Below are 14,592 nucleotides of genomic sequence, written 5' to 3'. Positions count from 1 at the left end.
TTCGCAGCTACGCTTTATCAAACGTACGCTTGAATTACGTTTTTCAGCGAAACCAAACGCGAAGCTGGATCTTCGAGTGAGCGACGGGATAGAAAGCAGCCAGCCGGCGAGTTTAAGGGTGGCAGCTCATCCCTTGGAAATCAAGTTGATGCAGAATACCGGGCTGGTCGTGGTGCATCGGTCTTACTCGTACCTCACATCAGCGAATCTCTCCTTCGTCACCAATTCCGACGACAACACTATCGATATACGTTACGATATCGTCTCGCAGCCGCAATTTGGAACGATTCAGAAGCTGAAGGACGTCTCGAGTAGTTGGATGAACGTCGACCGTTTCACCAGCAGGGATATCGAGCTACACACGATACGGTATCTTCACAACGAGGGCAGCCCGAATCAAGACGAGTTTAAGTTTCAAGCGAGCGTTAGAGAGGTAACGGCGCAGCACACCTACGACTTTCGAATCACATTCATCGATCTCGAATTGAAAGAAACGAAGAGGGTGCCGATTAACTTCACCAACGTAGCGGAGGTGTCGGTCACCGGGCAAAATCTGAAGTTCCAAACGAATCCATTGACAACCACGCTTAACAAGATCGCGTTCACCGTGACAACGGGACCAAGGTACGGTAATCTGTTCCTTTCGAGTCGAAAGCTAGAAACCGGAGATACGTTCACCCAAGAGGACATCGACTCCGGTAAATTGAAATATCGATTGTTCAAGAGAGCCTATTCCACCATTCTCGATGAATTCGCCTTCAAAGTGAGCGCCCCACAGTGCATCGATTTGCACTCGATCTTGAAGTTTAGGCACTACCTCAGCAAGAACGTGAAACCTTTGGACAGCCTGGAAACTCTGAGGGTGGACGAAGGCTCTAGAGTACCTCTAAGAATACTGCGAACGAATCCAAGGGATTACGGAGTTACGTCGCTGATATACAACTTGACGATAGTTCCGCATCACGGTTGGTTGACCGTCACGAACAGCTCCAAGTCTCACTCGCGGAACAACACCTTCTATTTTACTTCCGAGGAACTTTCATCCCAAAAAGTCTACTACGTGCACGATGACTCAGAGACCAGAGAAGACTCGTTCCAGTTCGTCGCTATCGCCTCGGACGCGGTGGATTTTATGTACGTGGGCTTGTTCCGCGTCGAAATCACAATGAAGAACGACAACGCTCCGGAGCGAGTGGTTCACAAGGTGTTTCACGTGGTGTCGAAGGGCGAAAGGCTGTTGACGAACAAAGATCTCGCGTATATAGACAAGGACATCGACACGAAGCCTAACGAGCTGATTTACACGAGAAGAGACACCCAGAAGAATGGAATATACAGGGTGACCAATCCCACGTCGCAGGTACATGAATTCAGTCAGCAAGACATCGACGACAATCAGATACTGTTTAAACATCAGGGCGATGATCACGGAAAGTTCGAATTTGGTGTTACCGATGGGCATTTTTACACGGCCGGAGTCCTTGAAATTCAAGCCAGTCCTCCTTACGTCAGGTTGAGAGAGAGCAATGGGTCCGTCGTACAATTTAATCGATCGGTTGCCCTCCGACCCAACGAGTTGGATGTTGAAACGAACGTGTACACCTCCGACAAGGATATCAAGTACACGGTGTTGGAGAAACCAAAACACGGGGTGCTGTTGAAACACGGTAGAGAAACAAACTCGTTCAACAAAGAGAATCTGCGTTATGGTATAGTCTTGTACAAACATCTCGGCGGATCTTTGGCAAAGGACGGTTTTAAGTTCAAAGTGTCGACGAAGGGAGCAGAGGCAGAGGGAATATTTCTAATTAAGATTTATCCCGAAAGCTATTGGCAACCGTTGATCGTGCAGAACAATAAAACTGTGTTCGTGGAAGAGGCCACTAGTATCTTGTTAAGCAAAAAGAGCCTGGAAATTATGCATCCCAAGATAGCGGATTCTGAAATAGTTTATTATTTGAAGGAATGGCCACAGAACGGGTATCTGGAGCTACAGATTCACGACGAGCACAGCGACGAGACACGAGAAGATTATATCGGAAACGCGGTGAAGTTTTTCGATCAAAGTATGATAAACGAGGGTCGCGTGTTCTACGTACAATCCGTGATGAATCAAACGAACGACAAATTTGTCGTCGATGTAACGAACGGAATAACTTGGCTGCGCGATCTAAGCGTGAACTTCGTGATCGTCCCGGAGAAGCTGTACGTCGAAACGAAGGGTGTCGTCGTGATCGAGGGAAAGAGCACCATTCTCGATGAAACGAACTTCTCCATCCTCACCCCTTACTATTCCGGCAAAGTGACGGACTATCGAATTCTAGAAAAACCGAAACATGGCGTGATTCTGGAATCAACCAAGAATTCTCAGGTGAAAAAATTCTCGCAGAAACACCTAACCGGAGGAATAATATTATACAAACACAACGGCGATGAATCTTCCAGAGATTCGTTCAAGATGGTACTCGTTGCCGGTGATAAAACCAGCGAACCCTTCGACGTGTGGGTTACGGTGCAACCCGTTAACGACGAAGTGCCCGTGCTCGTCAACAGAACTAAATTAACAGTTTGGCAAGGTGGTTCGATCGCGTTAACGCCTGATAAATTAGCCGCTGTTGATAACGATACCACGGCACGTGACATAACGTTCAACATAAGCGGAGTCAGGAACGGATTAATCTCGTTAAAATCCTCTCCGGAGCTGGATCTTTACAATTTCACGCAGCAACAGATCGATGAGTCGAAAATCATTTTTACCCATACGAGTAAGCGCTTCGCTTTTTATTGTCCGAAATTTCCCGCGATTTATTCGTGAACACGAATTCTTTAAGAGACTTTATGTTCCAGATGGATCCGACGCTGAGTTCAATTTCGTGCTGTACGACGGAGTACACACCACGGAATCTTATACGATACTGATAGCAACTAAACCGGTTCGACTGGCTATCGAGCAGAACGCCGCACTCAATGTTTTTCCATTGACCAGAAAAATGTTATCGAACAAACTACTGTTGACGAAATGCTCGGATGAAACGCGAGAAATAAAATACACGGTGCGAAATGGACCGCATCTCGGCAAGATTATCATGGAAACGAGCGAGGGCGCGTGGTTGAACGTTGAGCGGTTCACGCAAAGAGACATCAACAACAGCAAAGTTTTCTACGAACATACTAAACAATTCATGGACTTGACCGCCAATGATTCGTTTACGTTCGACGTGGAAGCACACTTCGCGGAATCCTTAACTAATCAGGCGAGATTATGATCTTAAGACTCGTTAAACGTTTGCAAGGTGTAAGGTGTCGTTAACTGTGTTGTATATGTTTTCTGTTGCAGATGTTTCAAATAGATATTTCAGTCTCCAGTGGCGGATTAGACAGATACGTATCCGTGAAGAACGTGAGAGTGGAAGAAGGTGGTTCGGCTCAAGTCATCATGAACATCAGCGGAATCGTGTCGTTTCTTCAAACTCACGCTGGTATCGAGAATCCGGCGGTGCTCTCGAGACTGGTCAGTCAACCTAGCCACGGCCACGTGATGATTCTTCCAGATTTAAATGTCACCACTTTCTCCCAGCCACAAATCGAAGGTGGAAAAATCGCTTATTATCACGATCATTCGGATACGTTGGAAGATCGCATCAATTTTTCTCTTTACCTGACCCCTGGTCACATACTGCTGTGCAACACCAGCATTCCGGTAATAATCGAACCGGTAAACGACGAACCGTTCAAATTGATCACGAACGCGCCATCCATTACAGTGGTGCAAAATCAAAATCAAACGATAACTAGGGAGAACTTGTTGACGACCGATCCAGACACTCCGCCAGAGGAAATCGCATACGACGTGATATCTAGGCCAACGTACGGTCGTCTGTTGCTTCTACCATTCAACGAAAATATTTCGGAAGTTCGTCAAGTGAACAAATTCACTCAGCACGATGTCGACTCCAATCGACTGGTATACGAGCACAATGGTCCGCTTCAAGCAGCTTCCTTTTACTTCAGGGTGTGGGATGGACGTTTCAATCCAACGTATACGGTGTTCAACGTGTACGTTTTACCCATCAAACTGAACGTTACCGTTCCCGGTCCTGTGAACCTGCAACAAGGCTCGAACGTAGCTCTAATTTCCGAGAGCAACGTAAAGCTCGATACTAACGCGAGACAAGACTTGGTCATTTACGAAGTAACGGCGATTCCAAAGTACGGGGTGTTGTACGTACGCGACGGTGCGGCGGCCAGCTTTAAGCAAACAGACTTGCTGTCGAAAAGCGTCATGTTCATGCAAACGGACATGACCGTATCGAACGATAGTCTCGAATTAACCGCACGACTGAGCGGATTTGAACAGAAACGCATAAGAATTGAAATAAAGATAGTACCCTTGATGATTATGAACCCTATGATCGCTCTGGCAGGCGAAAAGACCAGGATAACGTTGCAATATATGGACGCCACACCGTTGGCGAAGTTAACGAGCAGTAATCCCATATATACCATCGTGAAGAAGCCGAAATTTGGTAAGATAAAGAGAATCATCAGAAGTTCTTCGTCTTCCGGCGAGAAACGTGGAACTCGAGAAAAAGAAGTGACGAAATTCTCACACCAGGAAGTGATGTCAGGTGTGATTTACATGGTTTGTAGAAAAATTCCAACGATGGAGTACGAGGGAGTAATCGATAGCTTCGTGTTCATCTTAGCGGCCTCTATCTTTCAACCAGCCGTAGGTGAGTTCGAGTTTCGCGTGAAACTCGACATGGACGACTATAATATGACGCTGGGTGGCCCGATGGATCCGGTGGGTCACGAAGGTGAAATGGCGATCGCACCCAATATGAGCAACGACTACCTGTTAATCCTAGGAATGCTTCTTGGCGTATTTTTGCTCGGTGTAGTGGTGATCATTACCATCAGGTGTAGGCATAACAAATACAAACATGCCGAAGAAGAAAAACCAGAACCAACTCCAGCGGTGGGTGTAATGCCCCTTCCAAGACCTCCGGATCATTTAATGCCTGTGACACCTCATGTGAAGCGTTACGCCAACGATCACAATAGCGTTGCAGCCAGTACACCGTTACCGGTTCTACCGACGATGACGTCCACCCTACCTCAATGCAAGGTGATACCTTTAAGTCCATTGGAAAGTATCACAGGATCCGAAGTGGACGTTTCAGCGAAATATCCGTACGGTGTCGCGGATGGGGACGAATGGAGCAGCTTCGACACGTCCGATCTACCTTGTCAATCGGCCACCACGCAGAGGACCAACAACCCCTTGTTAAGAAGAAATCAATATTGGGTCTAGCAAAAGGAGGGCTGTTCGCGATTAAAGCGAAACAGGCCGTAACACTTTCTCAAACCTGAAGACTGTTTTTGTTACAAAACCTTGAGACTAATCGTCGATTAACTATGGTCTTAATGTGCCTAAAGATAATAATTGACTCTGCGAGATGGGAGTATTAGCGAAAGCCTCGATTTTATACCAAAACCTTGACGGAAACTCTTTTCCCAACACGCTCATGCGTAATCGAAGCGTCGATAAGAACATGTACTCGATTACGTTGCTATCAGTTAACGGTTATTCATACTCCGTAAATACTAAAATTGTAAGTACATTGTCGTTAACAATATGTCGAGCATCAGAGTTTCCATCAACTTTTTCGTTTTCTTTTTTACATCATAGTCTCCAACAAGAACGCTAAGTATACATATAATCGAATACCTAGTGAAAGAATACCTTTTTGCGTGGTCTGCACGTAAAATGTTTTGCGATGTATCTTGTTAGTACTGCAAAAAAGTCCTTGCGATTCCGGGTAAGGTGAATTCGTTAAATCTAAAAGAACCCAAGACTATCATCGCTATTATGGATCGAATGTGCCTAAGATATTATCGATTCTTGTAAGAATTTTTCCACGAGGCCTGCACGATGTCGATTTCGCTGTCTTTCCCCGGTTGGATGTCCAGGTTCAAAACGATGCTCTTTAATTCAATCGAGATCGTTTTCGAAACTCGTCTGCTCTCAGCCAAATCTACGTCACTCGGGATACTTCTCCTTCGATGCTTCATGGTGACACTTGTCTTCGTCGATACAAAATTATTGTTTCTCTGTGAAAACTAAAAAGAAAACCGTCACTGTTACATACACTCAATAAAATATCGAGGGTAAATGTCACGGAAATATTAACTCGAGAACACCGGGAGTACTTAGAGGTATTATCAGACGCGAAACATTATACATATGTATTTACTTGAAAAAGTTTTGTAAAGAAAAAGACTACAAAACCGACTGCGTATTTCCGATTTATATACACATATGACGAATATATAAAAATATTCGCGACTTTTCTAAAAAAATATGCACATTCAAAGCATGCAGTACAACCAGAAACACTCGAGTTTTCGCACATATCTTTTTACACGATTCCCGCGATTTCTACTATTCCACATCGTACAACGTCGAATTTTTTAATTGTCATTATATCACTTGAGGTCGCTCCCGTTTCTTTCCGATACACCATCTTACCTTTCGAGCAAAATCTTCCCATATATGTACATATAGAAACAAAAAGATTTGCAATTTCTATTGCCAAATTGAAATTCGGCAACAAAAGATAACTCGAAAAATATGTATAAAAAATCTTTTTCTATCCCTACAAAAATAATTATATCATTTTCTTTATACCTACCAAGATTTATCTCGTCGACGTCGTGAAGGTTAAGTTCATTGAAACTTGTCGATCGAACATGAATCCTCTTATGTGAATACTCTATGACGTTGAAAAATTTATCGTGAATCAATTTTCCAACAGCAACGACAAATTTTATTGTACCGTATTCGTAAATTATCGACCGGCGTACAGAACGCACAACAATGAGAGATACACACATTTTCTTCAGTATTATAATAAATTAATATATCGCTCGATCAATCGATATCAACTTGTTGATTCGCGCGCTCGCCGATTTTTCGACAGATATTTAAACGTTATGTCTCTTAGGGCTGCGCAAACTCACAGTGACCTTAACCACGATTTCTATAAAAACCCTAGGAAACGTATGATTAAGAAAATGCTCTAACGTCGATGTTAATATAGTGATAATGATAATAATAACGATAATTATTATTATTATTATATATAAATATATGAAATATATACACTCCTAAATAGAAGACACTGTTTCACAAATTCGCAGCATATGCATTAATATGATAGTTCCAATCGTGTGGCAAAGAGAGATAAGAAAACGTTTTTAACAGAGATACGTGTGTTGATTAATGAATATGCTAGAAACGAACAGTTAGGCTTTTTTACATCCCCAAAATGAATCGATCCGAGTGCCAAACTTCTATATTATGTAATATATAGTTATATAGGACTGTATTTTCCCTGCCGACTGAATGCATTACTCTTGTAATTCAAATAAACTGAATGTGCGATGTTATATAAAATGAACGAATCATAATTACCTTTATAGACCTGGCCATGATTAATCTATTCTTTGATCAGTTAATTTCATGCATCGAAGGAAGAAATATAACTTTGCTGTGTTGAATATTCTTTCCTCCTTTATAACTTTTCAAATATATTTTACAATAGATAATAAATAATGATATTTCCCAATTCGAGACAAAATATAGAGAATCCTGAACAATTCCTAAACTTGCCGCTCTGAAACGTAGATGGTATAACCATTGTCTAAATATAGAATAGATATGACATTATATGAAGCTACGTGTCTCACGTTCTGAAATACCGACTTCAGAAAAATCTGCGATTTGCTACAGAAAATACAGAAATCATATTATAGGTAAAAGGATCTTCATTTCTCATCTCTGATTACATATCAGACCTATTTTATATCCCATCAACATATGTTAGTTAAACCTACTTTGTAGCATAACGAAATTTCTGATTTTTTGCGCAATCGGTATTTCAGAACGTGGAATACCCAGTCCCATAAGGTGATGAGTCTATTTTATATCTCATCTGTGACAAAAATCACTTTTCAACATGGCCTCATACGTGCGGTAAGTTACTTACTTTCGGCCTTTTAACCTTCAAAAAACGAAGTTAATTCTTCATGAGCGGAATACATCACTCTATAAATCATTCCGCACTTAATTCGTCTTGCTTGTACAAAATAACAAATTAGGCTTCTTTATGTATTTACTTTTATAATCCAATCATGATTACGCTGACGTGTCCATGATAATACCGTGATTTGATTCGGCACGCAGCATTACTTTTCTCTGTTTAATTTGTTTATAAAAATGTTATTATCTGTTCAGAGTCATTAAAAACAGGAGGCCGTTTTAACGTAAAATGAGAATACAATTAAGTGTATTACAAAAGCAACAATAACAAATAACAAAATACATAATAATGTTCTTTCCGCTATTGTTCAGGAATAAAACGTAATTGATATTAACAAATTAGAGTATTTTTCATAACAGAAAATTTTATGAGCTTAATATTTTATATTGTAGATTGGGATTACTATTTCTATTAGTCTGTTCTTTCCTCCTTATCGATGCAGTTAATAGAGATGTATTTAAAACATGCGAACAGAGTAGCTTTTGCAGGTAAGTTTCCAATACTGTCTATCATTTCTGAGAATGTAACTAATTATGCTACTAATATTAATACTATATCAATATTATTAGACGTTGCAGAAAAGTTGAGCCTGGAAAAACACCATATCAACTTTTAACAAATACTTTAACTCAAAATGAATCCAGTATAAGTATAGACTTGTTTAATAAGGATACAAGAGTTCTTTATATATTGCAATTAACTGCATTAAAAGATAATACATTTAGACTCCATATCAATGAAAAAAATCCATTACGTGACAGATATGAGCCTGAATATGCTCTTCAGGATCAACCACAAGTATCTAAATTAAATTTAATTGAAAAAACTACAGATCATATAACTATAACAAGCGGAGAAAACAAAGTTATTTTATATACTAGTCCATTTAGAGTGGATTTATACTCTCAGAATATATTGGTTGTGTCTGCAAATGCAAGAGGTCTTATGAGATTTGAACATTATCGTACAAAACCTAAGTATGCCTCATAAAGTTGCTTTTGATATATTATGCCTAATTATTAAATATACATAATTAATGACATTTTTTAATAATGATTAACAGGAAACCAGAACAAGAAGAAAATGCTGAAAATGCTGAAATAAATAGCAATAGTGATGGTCCAGGTGATGGTGCAGATGATGATCCAGGCGCTTGGGAGGAAAGTTTTAAAACTCATCATGACTCAAAACCTTTTGGCCCAGAAGCAATTGCTTTGGACTTCAGCTTTCCTGGTGCTGAACACGCATATGGTGTACCAGAACATGCAGATTCCTTTGCTCTAAAATCTACAAAACAGGCTGATCCTTACAGATTATACAATTTAGATGTATTTGAATATGAAGTCAATGAAAAAATGTCACTTTATGGAGCAATACCTGTTCTCTATGCTCATGGTAAAGAAAGAACAACTGGTATCTTCTGGCATAATGCTGCAGAAACGTGGGTCGATATTTTATCAAGTGCAGACAATAATGTCGTAGAAAGCATTGTAAACTTTGTATCTCGATCTGCTAAAAAATCACAAGTGGATGCTCATTTCATGTCAGAAGCTGGTGTAATAGATGTGTTCTTTATGTTAGGTCCTAAACCTCTGGATGTATTTAAACAGTACACAACTTTAACGGGTACAGCACCATTACCTCAAATGTTTACTTTAGGCTATCATCAAAGTCGTTGGAATTACAACGATCAAGATGATGTTATACAAGTAGCAGAAAATTTTGATACACATGATTTACCTTTGGATGTTATGTGGCTCGATATCGAGTACACCGACAGTAAAAAATATTTTACTTGGGACGGGCGAAAATTTCCAAATCCTATTGAAATGGTGCATAATTTAACTGCAAAAGGTAGAAAATTGGTTGTAATTATTGATCCGCATATTAAACGTGACCCTGGTTACTTTTTGCATAATGATGCCACAAAAATGGGTTATTACATTAAAACAAGAGATGGAAAAGACTACGAGGGTTGGTGTTGGCCAGGATCATCCTCGTATTTAGACTTTTTCGATCCAGCGGTACGAGAATATTATATCAGTCAATATAGTTTAGATAAATTCCATGGTACCACTAATGATGTGTACATCTGGAATGATATGAACGAACCAAGCGTATTTAATGGTCCCGAAGTAACTATGCCTAAAGATGTGATCCATTATGGTGGTTGGGAGCATAGAAGTGTTCACAATATTAATGGACTTCTTTTGTCTATGGCTACATATGAAGCTTTATTTAGAAGATCAGAAGGCTCACTACGGCCATTTACACTTGTGAGATCTTTCTTCGCTGGTTCACAACGTTATACAGCTATGTGGACTGGCGATAATACAGGCGAGTGGGATCACCTACGTGTAAGTTATCCAATGTGCCTCTCTTTAGCCGTTTCTGGAATGTCATTCTGTGGAGCAGATATTGCTGGTTTCTTCAAAAATCCAGACTCTGAACTGTTCATTAGATGGAATCAAGCTGGTGCCTGGCTTCCCTTTTATCGTCAGCACTCTCATATTGAAACTAAACGGCGCGAACCTTGGTTATTTAACGAAGAAACTCTTCAAATCGTCAAAGAGGCTTTTAGAATGAGATATTCATATCTACCATTATGGTATACACTTTTCCGAGAACATGAAATAAATGGCACTCCGGTAGTGCGACCTTTATGGGCTCATTATCCAAGTGAAACTGAGACATATGCTATCGACGATGAAATATTAATCGGTGACTCTATACTTGTACGCCCGGTCTTTCAACCATCAGTTACAGATGTTAACGTATATTTCCCTGGAGAAGGCACAGTAATTTGGTATGACGTTGATACCATGCAACCATATTACCGACCAGGCTTAGTTAATATTCCGGTGACGCTTCATAAAATTCCGGTATTCCAAAGAGGCGGCTCTATCGTTCCACGTAAAATGAGAATACGTCGTAGTACAGTAGCAATGAAAAATGATCCCTATACTTTGATAGTTACCACAGATTCTGCGGGTAAAGCTAATGGCACATTGTACATCGATGATGAATCTAGCTTTGAATATCGTCATGGAAAATACTTGTATTTAAGACTTAATTTTGAAAAAAATAAATTAACTTCTACATTTATCGACAAATTATCTTCATATCAGACAGAAAGCTGGTTGGAAAGGGTAGATATTGCAAATCCACCTAAAGGTGTTAAATCTGCTATATTAAATTCACGCAGTATGTATCATCCTAATTCAATTCAAAAACGTATCATTTAACATCATAATTAAATTACGAATTATTTGTGTTTTAGGTATGGCAAAGGTTAATTTGGAGACTAAATACAATCCAAACAATAATGTATTAACCGTGCGTAAGCCAGGTGTAAATATGGGAGAAGAATGGTCTATCGAATTGATCCATTAGAAGTTTACTCATCATAGACTCAGTAATCATACATTAATGCCAATTTTCTATTATTCACGTATTTTTATTAGCTATGTGTGATCAAAATGCCATTATATACCGTAACGAGATAAATACAACATAGAATTAATGTAAATGATATATATATCAGATATTTCACCAAATTAAAGATTACTTTGAATTAATTAAACAATAGAGAATGTAAAACTATTACTTAACGTGTAAAGTTTATAATTATGCATGTTAATTTGGACAAAACATATATAGGAGCATTATCATATGTAAGTACATATTAGAGGTAGGAACATTAAATATGTTCCTATGAATAAATATTTAAATACTTAATACATTAAGTTTTATGTTCATATATTTTATAATTAATTTTTAGTTCTACATGATGTTGTTTATTTCTTATTTCGTTAAACAAACTTATTTTGTTGCAAAAATGTAATCAAAGGAGCTGTAAACATGAAATTACAAAGAAATTTTTTATTTTCATCGTAAAAAGATGTTTTATTAAATTAAATACGTTCTGCAGGCGCTTGTTTATGAGCTAAATATAAAAATACTATTGATGATAATGCAGATACCAAAAATATAACGTCAAACCACCTATGATAAAAATTAAATTGCAATTCTCCTAAAACTTGAGTTATTATAATCCGATATTCCGCAGGCATATTCATTCGCATTAGAAGCACAGATGACACAAAATACATACCCTACAAAAAACACATAATTATATCATCAAAAAAGCAATAAACTTTTATCCATATCAAATAAAATAATCTTACCATTATTTGAGCAAGTATAAGTACGATAATATTCGATGATTTGCTGCTTGATATCGCGTAAAAAAACTGAAATAACAGAATAATCAGTATTTAATAGATATTTTCAAACTTCTAAATGTTTTCGAAATAATACAAAAAATATCTGCTTCAAACATACCTTCGTGAGTGTTAGTAATAAACCACGAATTGATGTTAATACAATACAACCAACAAGATAGAAGGAAATGTGTTGAGACCAAAATGTAACATCGATATCAAAACCAATCCAGTGTACTGCAATTTCAATTGCTCTAGTTACGGGATCTTTCTTGCCCACACGATCGAAAACAATATTAATTGTTGACTAGAAGAAAACATAGACTTCAAATCTATAATTTTTTATACAATTCTATTGTATAGATGCTTACAATGAATATTTTCCAAGTACAATACACAGAGAAAAAGTACCCTAAAACATTAAAATATTTCCCCTGCCAAGTAGCAGCCCATTCTAAACGTTCTCTTGCATTTTGAATATCGTGTGCTTCTAAAAATAATTGCCGAGATAATTCTTCTAACGCTGTAACTTCAGTTTGTAACTGTTTAATACCTGCGATTATATTTCATGAGATGTACATGTAAACAAAACTATTTTATATCCTAATCATATCAAAGAATGTAATACATACTTTCCTGATTACTTTTAGTACCACTTAAAGGACCAAACATCCCCCAAAGTCGAGATCTAGCTTCAGTTTGCCCTACAACTTCTCCCTTCTTAGCTAATGCCATTCTCTTTTTCTTAGCCACGATCATATCCATTGTTTGTAATAATCGTTTTTCTATAGCCTGTACGTCAGCATATGTTACAGGTCTCATAAAATAGGCCATTGAAGTATATGGATAATTTACAGCACCAAATCCTGACAATAGTGCCATAACAGTGACACCAATAACTCCTATTCTACTAACACCTTGTTCAATGGATAATAGGCCTTTTTTTGGACTTAAGATTGGAAAGGGATTTCCCACTTTCCAAAACAAGTAAAGATAAAAGAGATATACAACAACTGTTAATGGCCTTATTAATTTCAGTCTTACTGTAAAAAAATGATCGTTTAATATATTCAATATTACATACTAATGTAAATATTTATAAAATACACTCACCAAATCTGATATTGCTAATGATGAAATATGCTATGTAAAATGGAATCAAAACAATTACCATAAATAGAAGCATATAAAGGCCAACATTCCAATGAAAATATCTAGAACTAAATATACATTATATTATTAATGCTCAATTTAAAAAAAATCATTTACTTACCTGGAGTCAAGAACTCCAATTATTTCAAAAATAATTAGTTCGAACATAGTACAAGATAGTGAAAATGTTGTGGAAAAAATTAGTTGTACTAATCTGTGATGAACTTCATAATCCCGAAATAATTTTTTTACAAAAAATACCCATCCTCCCAAGAAGAAAATAATCTGCAATATGCAATACAAATACATAAAAAGATAAAAATAAACTAATTAGGTCTGATAATACATAATCTGGCTAGATGAGATTAACAATACTTGTTATTTTAAAAATAGATTACACAATTTCAGAATGGCACATTTATTATAAAATTATTAACATTAATACAAACAATACATAGTACGTTATAAAAATTTAATAAAGCTAACACCCGACTATTACACAGAAAGTTTAAAATAATTTCACAAAATTTAATTTATTAATTTGCATTTCAATATCCATGAAACGTAAATATGTTTCGAAATTCGCATTATTAATAAAAATAATGTATAATAGAAAAACATAAATATTACAGTTACAATCCTTTAATAAAAATATCAATCACTTATAACCTAACTCTGTAATATCTACGAGTACCGGCAAGAATCTATTTATATTAGTGGAAATAAATTTCCACCTGTGTGATTAGAATCACGAATGTATCTTCCAAGAAACCCATTTTTTAATATCACACACACTTCGCATTGCAAAGTATGAAATTGATCTCGTTGCTTGTCAGAATACGTCAATGAAATTGTCACTGCACATAACGTAGTAGTCGTTATTATAAGATTTGCCCCACTCCGCATCCATTAATACTTTACAAATTATGTTGTGATAAATGCATATTTATACATGTACAAACATCATTGAGAAGATTGGTTTTTGTAACATATTGAACTAAAAAATTTTATACTTGTTTTGATACAGTGCATTATATTTTATAAAGATTACTCTTTGGAAAACGTTATCAAACTAATAAAAATTATTATGAATTACTGCAGATACTACCTAT

The 14,592-nt window shown here is 37.5% G+C and overlaps 3 protein-coding genes across 10 annotated transcripts in view; 2 read left to right on the top strand and 1 right to left on the bottom strand.

The window, feature by feature from the left end:
* LOC126869290 (chondroitin sulfate proteoglycan 4) overlaps positions 1–7,463 on the top strand; it is a 33,604-nt gene extending 26,141 nt beyond the window's left edge. For all 6 annotated transcript variants that reach the window (XM_050625639.1, XM_050625640.1, XM_050625638.1 and 3 more), the window contains exons 10-12: positions 48–2,765; positions 2,848–3,254; positions 3,338–7,463. In XM_050625639.1, coding sequence (XP_050481596.1) covers positions 48–2,765; positions 2,848–3,254; positions 3,338–5,314 — 5,102 coding nt within the window. In that variant the 3' untranslated portion in view covers positions 5,315–7,463. The remainder of the gene's footprint in view (positions 1–47; positions 2,766–2,847; positions 3,255–3,337) is intronic.
* A 474-nt stretch (positions 7,464–7,937) lies between these two features.
* Positions 7,938–11,845, top strand: LOC126869296 (neutral alpha-glucosidase AB). Of its 2 annotated transcripts, none has more exons than XM_050625654.1 (5): positions 7,938–8,038; positions 8,498–8,593; positions 8,675–9,082; positions 9,169–11,309; positions 11,386–11,845. In XM_050625654.1, exons 1-5 carry the CDS (start codon positions 8,022–8,024, stop codon positions 11,496–11,498), a joined length of 2,775 nt encoding a protein of 924 aa, XP_050481611.1. In that variant the 5' UTR covers positions 7,938–8,021; the 3' UTR covers positions 11,499–11,845. The 2 variants fall into 2 exon arrangements, with proteins under 2 accessions (XP_050481611.1, XP_050481610.1); XM_050625653.1 differs by lacking the exon at positions 7,938–8,038 and adding an exon at positions 8,046–8,425.
* A 122-nt stretch (positions 11,846–11,967) lies between these two features.
* Positions 11,968–14,507, bottom strand: LOC126869304 (Golgi pH regulator). 2 transcript variants are annotated; one of them, XM_050625672.1, is made up of 8 exons: positions 14,175–14,507; positions 13,602–13,765; positions 13,442–13,548; positions 12,961–13,371; positions 12,700–12,881; positions 12,450–12,635; positions 12,293–12,358; positions 11,968–12,220 (listed from the first exon to the last, which is right to left on the bottom strand). In XM_050625672.1, exons 2-8 carry the CDS (start codon positions 13,646–13,648, stop codon positions 12,020–12,022), a joined length of 1,200 nt encoding a protein of 399 aa, XP_050481629.1. In that variant the 5' UTR covers positions 13,649–13,765; positions 14,175–14,507; the 3' UTR covers positions 11,968–12,019. The 2 variants fall into 2 exon arrangements, with proteins under 2 accessions (XP_050481629.1, XP_050481628.1); XM_050625671.1 differs by having other exon boundaries at positions 14,215–14,507.
* Between the last annotated feature and the right edge of the window lie 85 nt (positions 14,508–14,592).

The sequence above is a fragment of the Bombus huntii genome, chromosome 9, assembly GCF_024542735.1.
Source record: "Bombus huntii isolate Logan2020A chromosome 9, iyBomHunt1.1, whole genome shotgun sequence".
NCBI lineage: Eukaryota > Metazoa > Arthropoda > Insecta > Hymenoptera > Apidae > Bombus > Bombus huntii.
The sequence above is the reverse complement of the archived record's forward strand: the minus strand, read 5'-3'. Positions and strand labels throughout refer to the sequence as shown.